General features: G+C 34.9%; 1 protein-coding gene across 4 annotated transcripts in view; it reads left to right on the top strand.

Annotated features, from left to right (window-relative positions):
* The first annotated feature begins 1,158 nt into the window (after positions 1–1,158).
* The window catches only part of LOC117119693 (inter-alpha-trypsin inhibitor heavy chain H3-like), a 17,203-nt gene continuing 1,720 nt past the window's right edge, over positions 1,159–16,641 (top strand). The window contains exons 1-17 of one of the 4 annotated variants that reach the window (XM_033264527.1): positions 1,159–1,272; positions 2,022–2,181; positions 2,422–2,478; positions 4,090–4,250; positions 4,473–4,583; positions 5,279–5,417; positions 6,619–6,888; positions 6,996–7,281; positions 7,427–7,974; positions 8,168–8,444; positions 9,026–9,076; positions 9,559–9,609; positions 9,956–10,024; positions 10,622–10,639; positions 11,924–11,935; positions 12,673–12,786; positions 16,030–16,392. In XM_033264527.1, coding sequence (XP_033120418.1) covers positions 2,026–2,181; positions 2,422–2,478; positions 4,090–4,250; positions 4,473–4,583; positions 5,279–5,417; positions 6,619–6,888; positions 6,996–7,281; positions 7,427–7,974; positions 8,168–8,444; positions 9,026–9,076; positions 9,559–9,609; positions 9,956–10,024; positions 10,622–10,639; positions 11,924–11,935; positions 12,673–12,786; positions 16,030–16,392 — 2,683 coding nt within the window. In that variant the 5' untranslated portion in view covers positions 1,159–1,272; positions 2,022–2,025. Of the gene's footprint in view, positions 1,273–1,415; positions 1,437–1,795; positions 1,819–2,021; positions 2,182–2,421; positions 2,479–4,089; positions 4,251–4,472; positions 4,584–5,278; positions 5,418–6,618; positions 6,889–6,995; positions 7,282–7,426; positions 7,975–8,167; positions 8,445–9,025; positions 9,077–9,558; positions 9,610–9,955; positions 10,025–10,621; positions 10,640–11,923; positions 11,936–12,672; positions 12,787–16,029; positions 16,393–16,641 lie in introns of those variants that run through there. The other 3 variants (XM_033264529.1, XM_033264528.1, XM_033264530.1) reach the window with 3 other exon arrangements.

Here is a 16,641-nt window from a genome sequence, read left to right as displayed (position 1 = left end):
TGTTCCCCCCCCCCCCCACCCTGCTGGAGCCACCTCCAAATGGGTGTGTGTAATATGCTAATGGATATCAATTACCTGGTTTTCGAATTATACTTCCGATTTTACACTGGATGATTTTCATATTTTTCATTTATCCTCTTAATCAATTAAGGGCTAGCAATAGATTTCATTTAGATATCAATTCAAGTTTTATGGTAGAATATAGCATAGTAGGTAGGTTTAAGAAATAGGAAAATATATAGGCTGTCTCTTATACACATCTAGATGTGTATAAGAGACAGGTACACGGTTTATCGAACGACCAAAAACGCCCTAAGTCTCATAATGTGTGCTTGATTTTATAAGCATCATTCCATTCCGAAATTGGCGAAGTTACTGTTGATTGTGTAAAATATCAATAGCACGTATTTCCCAAAAAATGATTCCTCATATTAATTGCTAACATTGTTAAGAGCACTTAAAAACGATTCCGTATTCAAAGCCGCGCTATAGAGGTACACAATCTCGCCGTTCCACCAGAGTGAACTTCCTGAATAAATTTCTAGGGCCATTGTTGGTATAAAATATTATAGATGAAGACGAATTTTGCGTTTGATTCTAGTTGTTTCATCAGGCGGCAACAATTAGACCTCCCTCGGAATGTGTAATTATTACATTATTCGAGTCTTTTTTTTTTTTATGGTTTTGGGTGACGGTCCGACTTGTTTAATTGATTTTATTTTTCCCCTGTTGCAATAATCGACTATTATTGCATTTATTCTATTTTATTTATATTTGTATGTTTCTCGTGTGTGATGTTTTTAAAATGTTTTCCCCACCTTTGTTAAACTTGATTTGATTTGATTGCAATGAAGTTCGTCGTATTTCGTACATGTGTGTTGTGTATTTTGGTCTCTTACACAGTAGGGTTAATATCATATACACGAGTTGCATTTCATGTTTTTGAATAAGAAATAGTCAAAATAATTATTTAAAAGTCATGACACGATGCTTCGTGCTCAACTTAGGTTAATAATGGCTTCCACTGTATAACCCTGTGACACTGCACGGAAACCATCAAGTTCCATTAGGATATAGTTTATATTATTTTAGATAACAATTCAGAATCCAGCGTGACGTAGCCCTACTTGTATACACATTAACAGCTTCCGTCTCTCCGATTCGCTGACAAACTGGTAATCGAAGATTATCTCCGGACATATACCGGCTATAAATCACAGGAAAAAGGCGAGTAACGTCTAGAGTATAATTTGCCAAGCAAGTAGGATAGAGGTAAGCTAAACAATTTTCCTGTTTTCCTGTTCAGTCCTGTTATAAAGTGCTTTATTCCCATGTGCCTAATGGTGCGATTTTAATGCGTTTGATGCAACACATGAAGCGTTACAATAATTTATTTTGAATTGATCTTAAAGCTTTATTGCCCCTCTAAAGTTAAGGTAAACTTTACTATTGTGAAGTAAACTATATAGTTATTCTAAGAATATTATATTAATAACTATGTAAGACGACAAGTACAACTTGTATATTGTTGGGATTGGTAGCAGACTTATTGGAACGGGAATTTTGAATCTAAATACTTAAAGCAACTCTCACATTATCGGGACCTAGCACTGCGACCGGACCGACCTGCAGTCGCATTCGACTGGAAGTAGGACCTGCCCTCTTGTCATTTATTGGTGGAGAGTAATAATGACCACTTTAGCCAAATGATTACAACACGTGTAAAAGCGACTACGATTAGACTGACGAAATATCCCATTCATCACAGTGTTAACATGTGTTATGCAAGTGGATCATAACTCGAGTTATCTATGGCAGGTAAAATTAAGGCCACGAGATATCGCTGATTTCGTACTCGCACGTCACTAAAAGCGACCAAAACGTTTCTAGTACTTGTGAATGTGGTATGGGCCTAATATTATTAGGAATATTAATAAGGTTCTAAAGACACAACTAGTGTGTAGAGTAAAGTTTATTAGTAGCAAAAACACTGGCTAGCAAAGTTCATTTCAATCCCTCAGATAGATGATGGGCCGACTTTCTCTGTTAGTTTTGGTGTGCATCACCTGGTTTGGCAGCTTAGTTGTAAAGCAATCTTGGGCAACCCCTTTGGCCGTGGTAGCCCCTTTGACTGGCGTTGAACAAGATACTCATATAGATGAAGAAGACTTGGCATTGGAGGTAAAAGCATCTTTATAAACATTGATTTTTAACATATACATATATTTAAATATATATTATGTATTGATATATATGTAAACCAATTTAATGCATCCTGTTATTGGCATTTGATTGTTGTTTGATGTAATTTTTGAAATACAGCAATAATAATTATGTTTATGATCATTTGTATATTAAAATATGCGTATAATAAAGGTGAAATTGATGGGATAGATTTGAGGAGTTTCATCTATTTTACAGCGAGGTGAACGAGACGTTGGTTCGGGTTACGGAAAAGGCGAAAAGCCCAAGTCACTTGTGAGTAAACTTTCAGTTTAAGATATTGTCGTAAAAATGAAAGTTGTTGAATTGAGAATTTTTTTGTCAACATTGACAATCAATTGAATATCTGGAAGTGATATGTATTTGTTGCGCAACATTTATACCATTTTCACACAGATGGTTTCGTTTGCGACAATGAAGAACAAAGAGATGTGAAGCAACATACCATACCACCACACACTCGTCTTGCTTGGCAAAAAATGCTATTGGGCTGAGTGTATGACCCTTATAATTCGTCTATGGACTCCTTGAAATTGTTTACAGAATAAGCAACTTTTTGCTTCCACGACGTTTACCGCCCTCTGTGAAAAAAAAAATGCTTCCTATGGTTTAGTGTCCCCTAGTAACTAAGTAAAACAAGTAAAAATAGGTCCTTATCAGTCTTATGATGGTGGCTGCATCATAAAATTATATATAACCTAGGTCAATTCAAGTCTAAATTCTTCTATATGTTAAACCATCATGATAAATTCGCTGTCTCATTGAATGACCATCATTTTAGTGCTATCGGCAAAACTGGTGGTAGCCACTGTGGTACACCGAGGAGATCTTTTGGTTCCCAGTCCAATTGGCGTTGTTGTTGTCCTTGTGTTTCAGCTGTAGGCCTGAAATGCAAGTTTCAATAGAGTACCGTCTATGGGATTTATAGAATCGCATGTATCGGGTGCATTGCTAGCTGCCCCGACGCAATCGGGAAGGCACCTCGAATCGTCTGTAAAGCAATCGGCAAAGTTGAACCAGGTTCAACCTTCCCGACAATTGTCGCACATAATGTGAGCGATTCCATGGAAACCGAGCCTTAGCCGTTTGTTTCGTGTGCAATATGGCCCATGTGCACGTTAAAAAAAAAAATTAAATTCATAAATGAACAGGGGATTGTCACCCGGTTGCCAACCACCAGCAGAACCACACTGGAAATTAGTCTTTTTCTGACTTTCATGGGATTGGTTTCTACAAGTTATAATACAATCCATTGTGTTTGTGTTTTTGTTTAAGAGCAAAAGACTAGCAAATTTGTCATTACAAGGATTATAGTCTTTGTCGTGCCCTGCAGTCTTTCAAAATAATTTTGTTATAGGGATAAATGTGCTTGTAGTGAGCTAGTCTCTTAATAAAATAGTTAATAAAAATAATAATAATAATAATAATAATTTTATTAATAATAATAAAAATATTAACAATAATAACAAATATTTTATAGCGCCAATTAAAAAAATTATCAAAGGCGCTAGGTGAGGAAAAAAACAAGTAAACGTTCCAGTAATAGATAAATTTAAGATTTTTCTCAAAATAAAGAGAATTAGACGAATCGCAAACAAAAATGGAATTCCATGTAAACGGGGCTTGAAAAGGAAAAGCACGTTGACCATAAGTTTTTGCTTTGCCTTTACGAGACAGAACTGTCAAGACATTTTTAGATGAAGAACGAAGATTACGAAGTGGAATACCGGATATCATTTCTTGCCAAATAAAACACAGCAAGATTTCCGAATACCAATCTACCACCCTGTTCGATATTAGTATTGGTACTGTTACTTCCAGTATCTCAAATATACGCCGGTTTTTTTTTTTTCTTAATTTCTACAGAGGAAACCAGAGATCGCTAAACTACAGATAAGAGGTGCTGTTACTTCAAGATTCGCTAGTACCACCGTAACCAGTATACTGAGAAATCGTGCCGATGAATCGGCGGAAGCTGTCTTTCTTATTCGACTTCCAACAGAGGCGTTCATTGCTAACTTCTCAATGTATGTTATTAAAAGAATATTTCTTTTTTTTTTGTGTGGGTCCAAATACCAATGTAAAACTTGCTTTACTAATGTGCTATATTTTATTTTTAATATAATTAATTCGCATTCGACAGGACAATAAAGTATTGTAAACAATGTAGGACTACACACAAGATATAAATTATTGCATACCATTTTAATTTAATTCAGGAATGTTTAATTTCTTTAACCCATACTTAGGGAAATTGATGGCGTTGTGTATCCTGCCGAGATCAAGGAAAAGGAAAAAGCTCAGAAGATCTACAATGAAGCTAGGGACAGGGGTCAGAGTGCAGGACACGTTAAACAACAGTAAAGCCCTTGTCTTACTCCCTTAAAGCCGGGTACTCACTGTACCAGATGGTCGACGCGCACGCAGAGCGGATTGTTTTAAGTGACTATCCGTTCAGACTGCCACCTGCAATGAAGAGACGGTGTGGCGTCGTCTAGCGCTCACGAAGGGCGGAGTGGGTTCGTCGTGCGACGGTCATACGACCGTCGCAGTGAGTGCCCGGCTTAATACCCTCCATTATCAATTAATCAACTCATCATTCTTTTTTACTTTTCATTTTACTTATCATTTAAAATAAACATTATATTCTACAGAACATTAAGGTAAATTAAATTTATTGGCAAAATAATAATAAATAAATAACGACGTTATGTTAGAACAATATTTATGTACTGTACAACCAACCTGGCCATGTTAACTGAATTTTTAGTTCTGCAATGTTAATCGTATTACTTTTTTTTTCAATTTACTGTTGATTTTTTTTCTGGATGCACCATCAACAAAAAAAAGCTTAAAAATGAGGTCAATGTTTAAAAAATATATCTCAGGCTAATTCCAATAGTTTTGTTACATGATAATAATATAACTCTCACAATTTAAGTGGTGGCCCGATGGTTGGTTCGATGTCTCTTGGTTGTAAAATTACACAACAGATTTTTTTTTCTACTATCAATTTCATCAATTATTTTAACCAATTATATTATTTTCATTGCAGGTCGGAGAAGGTGAACAGTTTTTCGGTGTCGGTTAGCGTAGCCAAGAAAACATTTGTTACTTTTGAACTGATATACCAAGAGATGTTAACACGTAAAGACGGTTATTTTGAGCATCGAACCAGTATTCGACCTGGTCAGGTTGGTAAAACAGTATTAAACAATTGCTTTTCTTTCAATAAAGTATTAGCCTTGCTAGGCCATACGAATTAATTTTACCAACACGGATCTATCAATTAATTACAATTAAAATATACAGTTCTAGTTTTTAGCTCCGATGAGGAATTCTACGAATACCCATCTGATTGATTAATAGATCTTTTTTCATTCTCTTTTTTGTATGGGCGGCCGTTAGGACCATTAGCTCCGATGAGAAGCTCCAGAAACAATCGGCTGATTGAGGGGATCTAGGAATACCCGGCTGATTGATTAATATATTTTTTTAATTATCCTTTTTGTATGGGCGGCCGTTAGGGCCATTAGCTCCGATGAGAAGCTCCAGAAACTATCAGCTGATTGAGGAGCTCTGGGAATACCCGGCTGATTGGTTAATAGATCTTTTTTTCATTCTCTTTTGTATGGGCGGCCGTTAGGGCCAATTATTTTTACTATTATTAACTCCAATGAGAAGCTCTAGAAAACTCGACTGATTGATTAATAGATCTTTTTATCTTCAATGAGGAGCTCTAATAGCCGGCTAATTGATTAATCTTTTTTGCTGATTGATTAATAAATGTTTTTTGTATGGGTGGCCGTTAGGGCCAATATACTCGAATGCCTCTATTATGCTGGCCTCATCGGAGCTTTTGAGATTACAAGACCTTGATTAGTGAGGTCGGTGTATGCATTTTGTTCAATTTGATGGGATTTTTGCCACAGAGTGTGATGTACTGTATGTCTTAATGTGTTTCGTATGTTAGCCGTCTGTAATGTTTTTATGCAGCAAATTATTTTAAATTTTTTACATTATAGGCATTTGGTTATTAAAAATGGAAATGTTACAAGTTAAAAAAGTTTATGGATGAAGTGGGTATATGCACTTTGTTAAGTTAGGTGGAAATTCATAGTGGCTACTGTATTTATATGCGCCTTATAAATCCATTAATTGATTGAGTGTGGCGTAATGTACCGTACCATACGGTACATTATTGTATCTTATGTTAAGCTAATAGCTCTTGTATTCTTATATTAGCCAATTACCTCTAATGTAAATAATATTTTCATATAAACAATATATTTTAAAAATATTATTTACATTAATCTTCACACTAATTATCTAGAAATACCAGTTGATTTACTTTATTAGATCTACTGAAACTGGTATGTGTCTGAATGTTTACAGATTGTCAAGAGTATGAATGTAAAAGTGGCAATTATTGAAACTCAAGGTCTGAGCGAAGTGAACACAAGCTGGGTGAAGGAGCAAGCTAATGGAAAGGAGGTCACAAAACACGGTGTTGGTGAGTTAATACTCAAAGGAGGAGACACCAGAGCGTTTATCGAATATGCGCCAACAGTTGAGGAACAGCGTCAGGAATCGGAGGATGGCATTCAAGGAGATTTCGTCATTCGTTATGACGTTAACCACCCAAAGAGCGGAGGTGAACTTCAAGTTAGTTCTATTTTTTTTTCTCTTGAAAATTGTAATAAATTGCTTAGATACAAATTTATCTTATAAGTGTTTTACCAGATATAATAGAGGCGTGTGTTTTGTTACAGATTGTGAATGGATACTTCGTGCATTACTTCTCCCCAGAAGGCCTACCAGTAGTTCGGAAGAATGTCGTTTTTGTCATTGATGTTAGTGGGTCAATGTCAGGACGCAAAATACAGCAAACCAAAGATGCAATGAACACTATTCTGGATGACTTGCGAGACATAGATTATTTTAATATTGTCACATTTACTGATTACACACGGCAGTGGAAAAATACACTTCAGCAAGCAACTCCTGAAAACATCAGACGTGCTAAGAACTTTGTTTCATCTCTAAGAGCCCTCGCCGGTAATGATTGAGAGCTTCTCCATGGTCATAATTTGCATTTATTATATAATATCAAACAATTAAAAATGATTATCAGACTTAAGTACATACTAATACTGTTCCCTTCTCACTAATAATGCTGACATGGATTGATTTCATTTTTTAGGGACAAATTTGCATGAAGGTCTAATAGATGGTGTCAGGCTCTTAAAGAAACTTACGGAAAATGCAAATGACAGCATACATGGTGTTTCAATGTTGATAATGCTGACTGATGGACAACCGACATCTGGAGTAACAGACCTGAATGCAATTGAAAGAGACGTAGAGCGAGAAATAAACAATAAATATTCGCTTTTCAACCTTGGCTTTGGTGAGAATGTCGACTACAAATTTCTTGAGAAGCTGGCTTTGAGAAATCGTGGCCTGGCTCGGAAGATTTACGACGATTCAAAGGCAAGCTTGCAGTTAGAGGGATTCTTTGATGAAGTTGCAACCCCGCTTCTTTATAATGTTGTTTTCGATTACCCTGAAAAAATAGTAGAGACGAACAGCTTAACGCAGACTGTTTTCCCAAATTATTTCCAAGGTACTGAGCTTGTGGTAACCGGTAAACTAAAGGCGACTAACATTACCAACGAAATTCTTGAAATGACAATTGCTGCAAATTCCGTCGATGTTGCTATAGAATTTCCACTTACAGTCGATACAGAGGTTAGACAATATTTTATCATACCCAATTATCAAATAGTTCTACATACATATTTAACTTTATAATAAGGCGTGTGTAGTAGTGATGGAACCATTTTTTCAGAGCAAATAATGCTAAAATCAAATTTAATATACAGTGAATCAATGAACAATAGGCAATCTGTATATTATTTTATGTTTTTTGTTGTTATTTTAGAAACCACCCGAAGCACTCCTTAATAAACATGCAATTGATGATTTTGCTGAGCGTCTATGGGCGTATTTGTCGATTAAAGACCTGTTACGGCGTCGCGGTATCAGTAATAGCGGCGCTGAAAAAGAAGAATTGAAACAGCAGGCCCTTAAACTATCTCTTGAGTATCACTTCGTCACTCCACTGACGTCACTGATTGTAGTTAAACCAGAAGAGGATAAACCAGAATACATTGCATCGAATAAAGAGGAACAGAAAGAAGCGGACGACGTTCCGTCAGGTAAAACAAACTTTGCGAAGTGTTACGATATTTTCACTCTGCATGTTATATTTGAACTGTGCTGGTAGTGAAACCTTAAGTCAGGCCATTTTATGTTCCTTTTAAATATGTGATCAGTGTTACTGCCGCGTAACATTACTTTAATCTTTTCAGTTTGTGTGGCTACTGTGCTTTTTTAGGGAACCTTTTCATTGTCAAGCTATCGTTCTCTTAGGCCGGGGAATCACTACTCCCGACGGTCGTCGACCATCTCGATTTAATGAAGGACGCAATGCCACGACGCGCGCGCAGCGCAACGGATCGTCTATAATCATGACCCGTTCAGACAGCCACTAGCGATCAGCAGACGGCTTCGCGTTCTCTGCACTGACAGGGAGTGGAGTTGGATTTGTCAAACTACGCAGTGGTTGCCCAGCTTTTTGGGTATCAGCGCCCTTCGTATAAACTCTGATTATGAAGCCTAGGGAGGGAGCGACAGCTGTTTTCAATCACAAGAAAAAACACTTGGATTTGAACCCAGGGCCTTCCTGGTATTTTTTTTAAATATTTACTGTAATTGCAGTATTTTTTTTTTCATTTAGGAATATTGGGAGTATCTAGAGTATCTGGAGCAGCTATTGGTCAGAGACAGGGTATGTTTTGTTATTTTGTTTCAAGAATTAAATAATGGCATATTACAGCCTATACAGCATTATAACATGCAATTGTCATTATAATTAATGTTATCATTATTACCCTTATTTTATTGTCCTAATTGTAATTTTAAACACCACCACCATCCTCATCATTGTCATTACCGTGGTCATGGACATTGTCATTATTAATATCATAATCGTCCATCATCATCATCATCATCGTCCACGTCATCATCAAATTTGTCATTATTATTAGTCACATTACGAAGCCTATGGAGGGAGCAACAGTTGTTTTCAGTCACGATAAATACACTTGGATTTGAACTCAGAGCCATCTTACCATAAAACTGTATGAATTGCTACTCTGAATATACTATTTGAGTATTTAATTATATATCTATTATCATACATTTTAATGATCAAACACGTGGTATATTTTTATATCTACTGTAGCCACAGAACTTTCTTTTGTCATTTAGGAAGTTTCATGAATTCTAGATTACCTCCACGACTACCAAGTGGGAATAGGGGTATGTTTTGTTCTGTTCCAAAAAATGAATGACACATACAGTATTACATCCTACAGCATTGCAACAAATAACATGTAATTGTCATAATTAATGTTAGGCCTATCATTATTTTCTGTATTTATTGTCCTAATTGTTATTGTAAACACCTCCACCATCCTCATTATTAATGCCATCACCATGGTCATCGACATTGTCATTATTAATATCATCATCGTCCATCAACATCATAATCCTCTTTATTATTATTATTATTATTATTATTATTATTATTATTATCATTATTACAAATATTGAATTGTTTACATAATAGAAAACTTTTCAGACCAAATTTCTATTAATTTTACAGGGAAAATGTTTGCTTCTAATTTGCATATAGGACCTAGTAGGTCTATGGGATCTGCTTCGTCCTATGGTGGTAAGGAATTTTTTTCATTATAGGTTTATGTTTCATTTTAAAAATTGATAGATTGTATATAGCAGTTTTTAACGACAATTTCTGATTGGCTAATGTTCAATCTTAGCCACTTGAGAAGCGATTTGGAAGATTATCTAATCAGAGACGACTAACAGCAAAATCCTTAAACGATTTTTGGCGTCTTTGTTGATTTTTTGTTTTATTCGTTGAAATTCATGTTTACGATATGCACACAAACAATGCTGGGTTCTTTCAAGAACATCATGATTAAATAACATAAATGACTTAAATAATTTGTTTTATACAAAAAGCAATTGATTATTATTTTTACAATGGATAACGACATATGGTGTGTCCATGCTCATTAACTAGTACACTTAAAGCAATCAAAAATATATCTTAATGGAATCATAATGTCCCACCTTCTGCGTGATCATTTGCTACATTGAAAAACTGGCCTCATATAAGATGGGTTCCAGAATTAGGGGTCTCGAATTGAAGGGTGGAATGCAATACGGTAATATTTAACAATATTACCGTTTACATAAGGTGTTTACAGTACGTCATTAACCTGATCTTCTTGTTTCTTTTCTTTAGGCCGTTTAATGCATACATGTAAGTATATGAAATTTGTACTAATTAAAAATTATTAAAATCTTCTAAAAATAATAAAAATTATTACTATATTTATTAAGAATATTTTTTCCCCAAAAATTTAAAGTTTTGTTTAAGTTGCATATATAGATAGATAGCCTGACATAGACAGATATTCAGTTTATTGACTTCCATTTAAAATACTTCAAGTAAAAGATACTAGAAACACAAGATAGAGTTCTTCTTCAATGAAAAAAAGTGTTCCACCGAAAGGAGTGTTGGGAATACAAAACAATGAGGTACCGGTACTGTTGGATCTAAAAAACCTCTGCCAATTTTACATCGCGGTGAATACCCGTCGGTGAATACATAACCTCTTTTGGCGGCCCATTTGGTGGATGTAGACATTGTTGCCATCCATAAGATACAAACAAGTAGGCCCTAGGCATAAATAAAGCAGAAGAATTAAATAAGTGTAGAATCGTATTACCGGACTGTGATTAGTGATAAAGTTTACATCATTAGCTGATATTAGCGAAAAGAGAAGGGCGCTGCGTACTTCTGGATTTACTTAGCAACAAAAGGGCGCCCTGTTACGTCTGGATATGAACTGGATAAACGCGTGTAAATTGCTATATTGAAAACTGAAGGGCGCCACTTACGACTGGATATGCGTGTAAGGTGTGACGTAGTCCGCCCCACATTTGCTATGCGAGTGCTCTATCTTGTATTTCTAGTATATTTGCTTCAAGGCAGTAATGTTGACTTGAGATGATGTTGACACATTACTGAAAAATTAATTCGAAAAACATGGCAAGCAATACGAAAATTAGACGCAATAACCGATTACAGACAAGACAGTCAAAGTAGAGGTAATATATCTTTGCAGATACGAAAATCAGTTGCACCAGAATATTTATAAATTTAACCTTAATAGCTCCTATCGTACATTCTTTATTTTTTTTAAGCTTAACATACATTCTTTCATCTTGGTAAAATATCATATATTTTTAATAATTACTGTTCTATTTTTCAATATTCTCCTATACCAACGGTTGATGTTAAAGTAAAAATCAGTAACTTCATAACTCCATATGAATTAACCGTTGTATAAAAATAAATTAGACATTGCATGTTAAAATAAAGGCCATAGAAGACGTATTAAAATGTTAGGGGAATGAGAGAGGAGGTCAGCAAGATGGAGGACTTAGTGAGTCAAATGGTATCAAACCCATAATAAAGATTTGTATATTTCTCTTTGAACTTAATGTTGATCTTCTTTTATCATCTCTTTTTGAATTACAGCACCTACATTTGGTAAGTAAATACGTTTTTATAACTTAGGACTAGATTAAAAATGCAATGATACTAATTTGTTTCTTGCATAGACCCTTGAATCGGGTGGAAATCAATGTAAAGATTTTTTTTTATTCTGAAAGATACGATAGAATAAACTTTATTGTCTTATTGTTCAGCGACATGAACTAAGTTGCATAATGTACTCCCCGTGATACAAGAAAATAAAATAAAAGAAAATCTAAAAATGGACAAACACTTAACTAAAGTAAAAACTTTATTCCCCACCGGACACGATTCTGGTATTTATGAGTCTCGACATTATTTGTTTCTTTTAAATTAGCTGTTTAAATTTATTTTTAAGCTTTTCCCAAAATGTTTACTGACATGAAACTATGTTTCTCTTTGGTAAAATAATATAAAGGTATCTGGCCTTTCAATTATAATCAAAGAGTGTAATACGGTGTTTAAGCCGATGTACTTGCTATTAAATGTGAATTCAATCATAAAAATGCCAAAAGAAGACACATGCATTATTAACACGTAAAATATAATAGAAATAACATTGTCAACAATTAGAATTTAATAGTTTGTTGACAGAGACACGAGGCATTTTTTAACAAGCAACATTAAAGATATTTTTGGAAAACTTCATGAAGTTAATACTTATACAAAAATATACAAAATTGGAGAAAAAATATTTAAAAATATTAAAATTATTAAAAGAATGTTTCCGAAAATGATTTATTGATTTATAGCCGACGGTGATCCCCATTTTATGGTACATGTACCTCAATCTGATATGTACGTTTGCTTTAACATCATGGGACTCGCTGGCGATAATTACCGACTCATCCAAGATCCTGAACACGGTAAGATATAATTATTTGTTATATTTGAGGAAATAATTTCATTCCATTGTTAATAAGAAGTTGAAGATGATGATATGATTTAGACGATGCGCAGCATAAAGACACGTGATAATAAGGAGCTTTTGATTGCACGACGACGGAGGACGTAGAACGTAATGACGTCACTAAAAGTCATCTGCGCATGCGAGAACGTTAATGTTACCTCGTCGAGTAGATTCTGGAACGCAATTTGGCCAAATCTACGTATGCAAAAGAACGTAGGACGCCAGGCAGGACGGTCACGCATGAGTGATTCCGTTCTAGCGAAAGCTTCCTGTTGTTCCTAAATCATCAACCTGAACCTGTGTCAGTCTAATACCCGATTCACACGTAAAATTAAATTTAACAAATTGTAACCGAGCTATCTCCCGAGTTATTCCTACCGAGATAAAAAGCATTCACACGCGTCTGTAAGGTACTGCCAAGGTCGTGTAAAATGTACTGTGTTTATTCAATGAATCATTTTTTCCCCTACTGCGATATAGGTCTGGCCTAGGCCTAGTTGAGAACCCCTGTCACAGATGGACTGTTGAACTCACCATCACTGTAAACATTCGGAGCAATCAATGCCCTTAACAACTACTATAAACTACTGTACTACTACTACTAAACTAGGCATAACTTCCAACGTTTCTGTCGACTCTTGATAATTCTAGTAATAGTACTAACACAAGAAAGTATAATACATACTCCAAGTATTGAAATACACGCCATCGTGTTGGGATTCAATATTTCGACATTAATTATGTCATCATCAGGAATGATGTACTAACACCATCCCGACGTTCATTTTATGTATATCTGCTTCTTCTACCATTACTTATTAACATCAATAACAAGGGTAATGCATTCATCATTGAGAAAAACTAGGCCTATCTATTTCTAGTGGATCAGAATCGCGTGCAGAAAGAAGAAAATTCAAAGAACCCCGTGAAACACAGTAGATTGTTGATGTGTTGAAATCCCTGCGCATGCGCAGATCCATCCATGCTACATCTCGGGAGCTTTACCAGCCTCAGCGAGGCTGGTAAAGATTACCGAGACGTTCCGAGATTTTACAAGGATATTACACGGAGGTACTTTCACGTGCCGTAAAATGTTACTTTTGGTTACATTTTGTTACATTTGGTAAGATTTTTGTACGTGTGAATGTCAAGTTCGCTAGCAGTCTCACCATAGAAATCAGAACAGTTACAACTAACTCCGAAAACTAACTTTATTTCTCAACATTCACGACCCAATTTCATTATTTTCAAATCAGGCATTAAAAACGAAATATTGATTGATTGAATTTCTTTTCTACCATTATAACCGAGAACAACACATAAAAGTTGGAGAAATATCTTAATGTGGTCACACAAGTAATTAAAACAAATACAAACACAAGTTTCGTTTAACAAATTAAATCGATTACCACACAATATAAACGTAAACTTTACGACAAATTTCCTGTACCCAATAAACTATTTAAAAAAAAGTTAATTTAAAATCTCCAATGAATCAAAATGACCTGTAATATGGTGGGATAAATAGCATTTTTTTCAAATATCTTTAGCTTTGTCTACATGATGTGCTATATATGGTCATGATGTCATGTCATCATGACCATATTTAGGCATGTCACATGTTTTTGTCAAATGAACTTCTTTATAATTATGTGTAAATCAATTATGCAGATCTGTGTTTCAGATGCCTCCCTTTGCATTACAGGTTTCAACCGGGCCTGATCCGAAATTCCTGCTTGATTTTAACAAAGACCACATCATTTACATGTAGACTTATTTTATTAATTTGATTAATTAATCTTTATTTTACTTGATACTTGATACTTGTTGGTTGTTCTCTTAAACACTCCATTTAGAAAACTGACAAAGAGGCGAATCTATTTTAAAAAATATTTTATTGAAGTAATAATTTCAGAATATAAATGGTAGAAAATTATATAAAAAGATATACTTTGAACTTACGGACGGTTTACAAAAGTCTTGCAGTCATCCCTACCACCATAAACCATAAAGATCCCTGTTATTTTATGTAGCAAACTTTATTCACGCACAAGTACTAGGTATCACACCAGGTATTCCATCACCAAACCTTACATTATTTTATGGTAACAATTTGCTATGCTATGCTTATGCTAACAATTTGCTATGCTGCACCAAAGGTTATGGTAACAATTTGTTATGCTATGCTTATGGTAACAATTTGCTATGCTGCACTAAAGGTTATGGTAACAATTTGCTATGCTATGATTATGGTAACAATTTGCTATGCTGCACCAAAGGTTATGATAACAATTTGCTATGCTATGCTTATGGTAACAATTTGCTATGCTGCACCAAAGGTTATGATAAGCAATTTGCTATGCTATGCTTGTGGTAACAATTTGCTATGCTGCACTAAAGGTTATGGTAACAATTTGCTATGCTATGCTTATGGTAACAATTTGCTATGCTGCACCAAAGGTTATGATAACAATTTGCTATGCTATGCTTATGGTAACAATTTGCTATGCTGCACCAAAGGTTATGGTAACAATTTGTTATGCTATGCTTATGGTAACAATTTGCTATGCTGCACTAAAGGTTATGTTAACAATTTGCTATGCTATGCTTATGCTAACAATTTGCTATGCTGCACTAAAGGTTATGGTAACAATTTGCTATGCTATGCTTATGTTAACAATTTGCTATGCTGCACCAAAGGTTATGATAACAATTTGCTATGCTATGCTTATGGTAACAATTTGCTATGCTGCACCAAAGGTTATGGTATGGTTACTATAATTAATACCTCCAAAAGTATCGATGCTGTACGTTTCACACATTTCCACTACCACCACCAGAATGCGTCTTGACGTTATCCATCTATATAACCATTCTCCAATACACCATTTGAAAATGTTTTAGATTTGGCTTTAATTCCTCGTTCACACATAGATAATAAAGTAAAATGAATGATGCAGTTTTCTTTGAAATGTTGATTTTGAAGGCCTATTAAAAAGGAAACCAACCTATATTTTTTTCAACAGAATGCTTTGTATACAAATGTTGTGTTATTGTTAGTATTACTATTCCAACCTTAATAGAGTTATCAAAGGTTTTACTTATAAGTATTGTTGCAGAGCAAAAAAGCAGATATTGCTTTCCTATCCTACGGACATTATTTACAAAATCATAATTTTGTTGTTTTTACATTGCGAAGGTATCACTGTTACCGGTAACATTATCGAGGAGCCATTCATCCGACCTGGCAAACTTCGAAAGCGTTCCTACTTTGGAGATGTGACCTTTGTTATTGGAAATAAAACGATAATCGTTAGCCCATTGCAGATAACTTTCGATGAGGTGCACACCTTTACATGGGATTATAACTTAGCCGTTGGTTTTCAGGATTTATCGATAAGCATTGTGAACAAACGATTTGTCCGTGTCAACATCCAACCGAATATCACTTTAGTTGCAATGCGACATGCGGTGACCGGCAACAACATCATGAAGGTCGGGTACATGGGAGTGTACATTGAAAATGGACAGGGATTGTCAGAAAATGTTCATGGATTAATTGGTAAGTATTTGTCTTAATGTTAATTTGTCCTTCGGCGGAAAAAAATACTATAATTTAAATCTTGGAGGAGAACTCTTAAAAAATATAATTACGATTTGTAAATACAGAAAGAAAACAACACATAATAGTTAACATTATTATTATTATTTTTTTAAAAAGAACAGGCACTCATATTTGCAAAATTTACATGTTTCAATATTACTTAACGTCACAATCACAATCCACTAATCAGGTCTCTTATACACATCT

This window comes from Anneissia japonica, unplaced genomic scaffold, assembly GCF_011630105.1.
Source record: "Anneissia japonica isolate Jap-2015-1 unplaced genomic scaffold, ASM1163010v1 scaffold7767_len233565_cov179, whole genome shotgun sequence".
Taxonomy (NCBI): domain Eukaryota; kingdom Metazoa; phylum Echinodermata; class Crinoidea; order Comatulida; family Comatulidae; genus Anneissia; species Anneissia japonica.
This window is presented reverse-complemented; position numbering and strand designations above follow the sequence as displayed.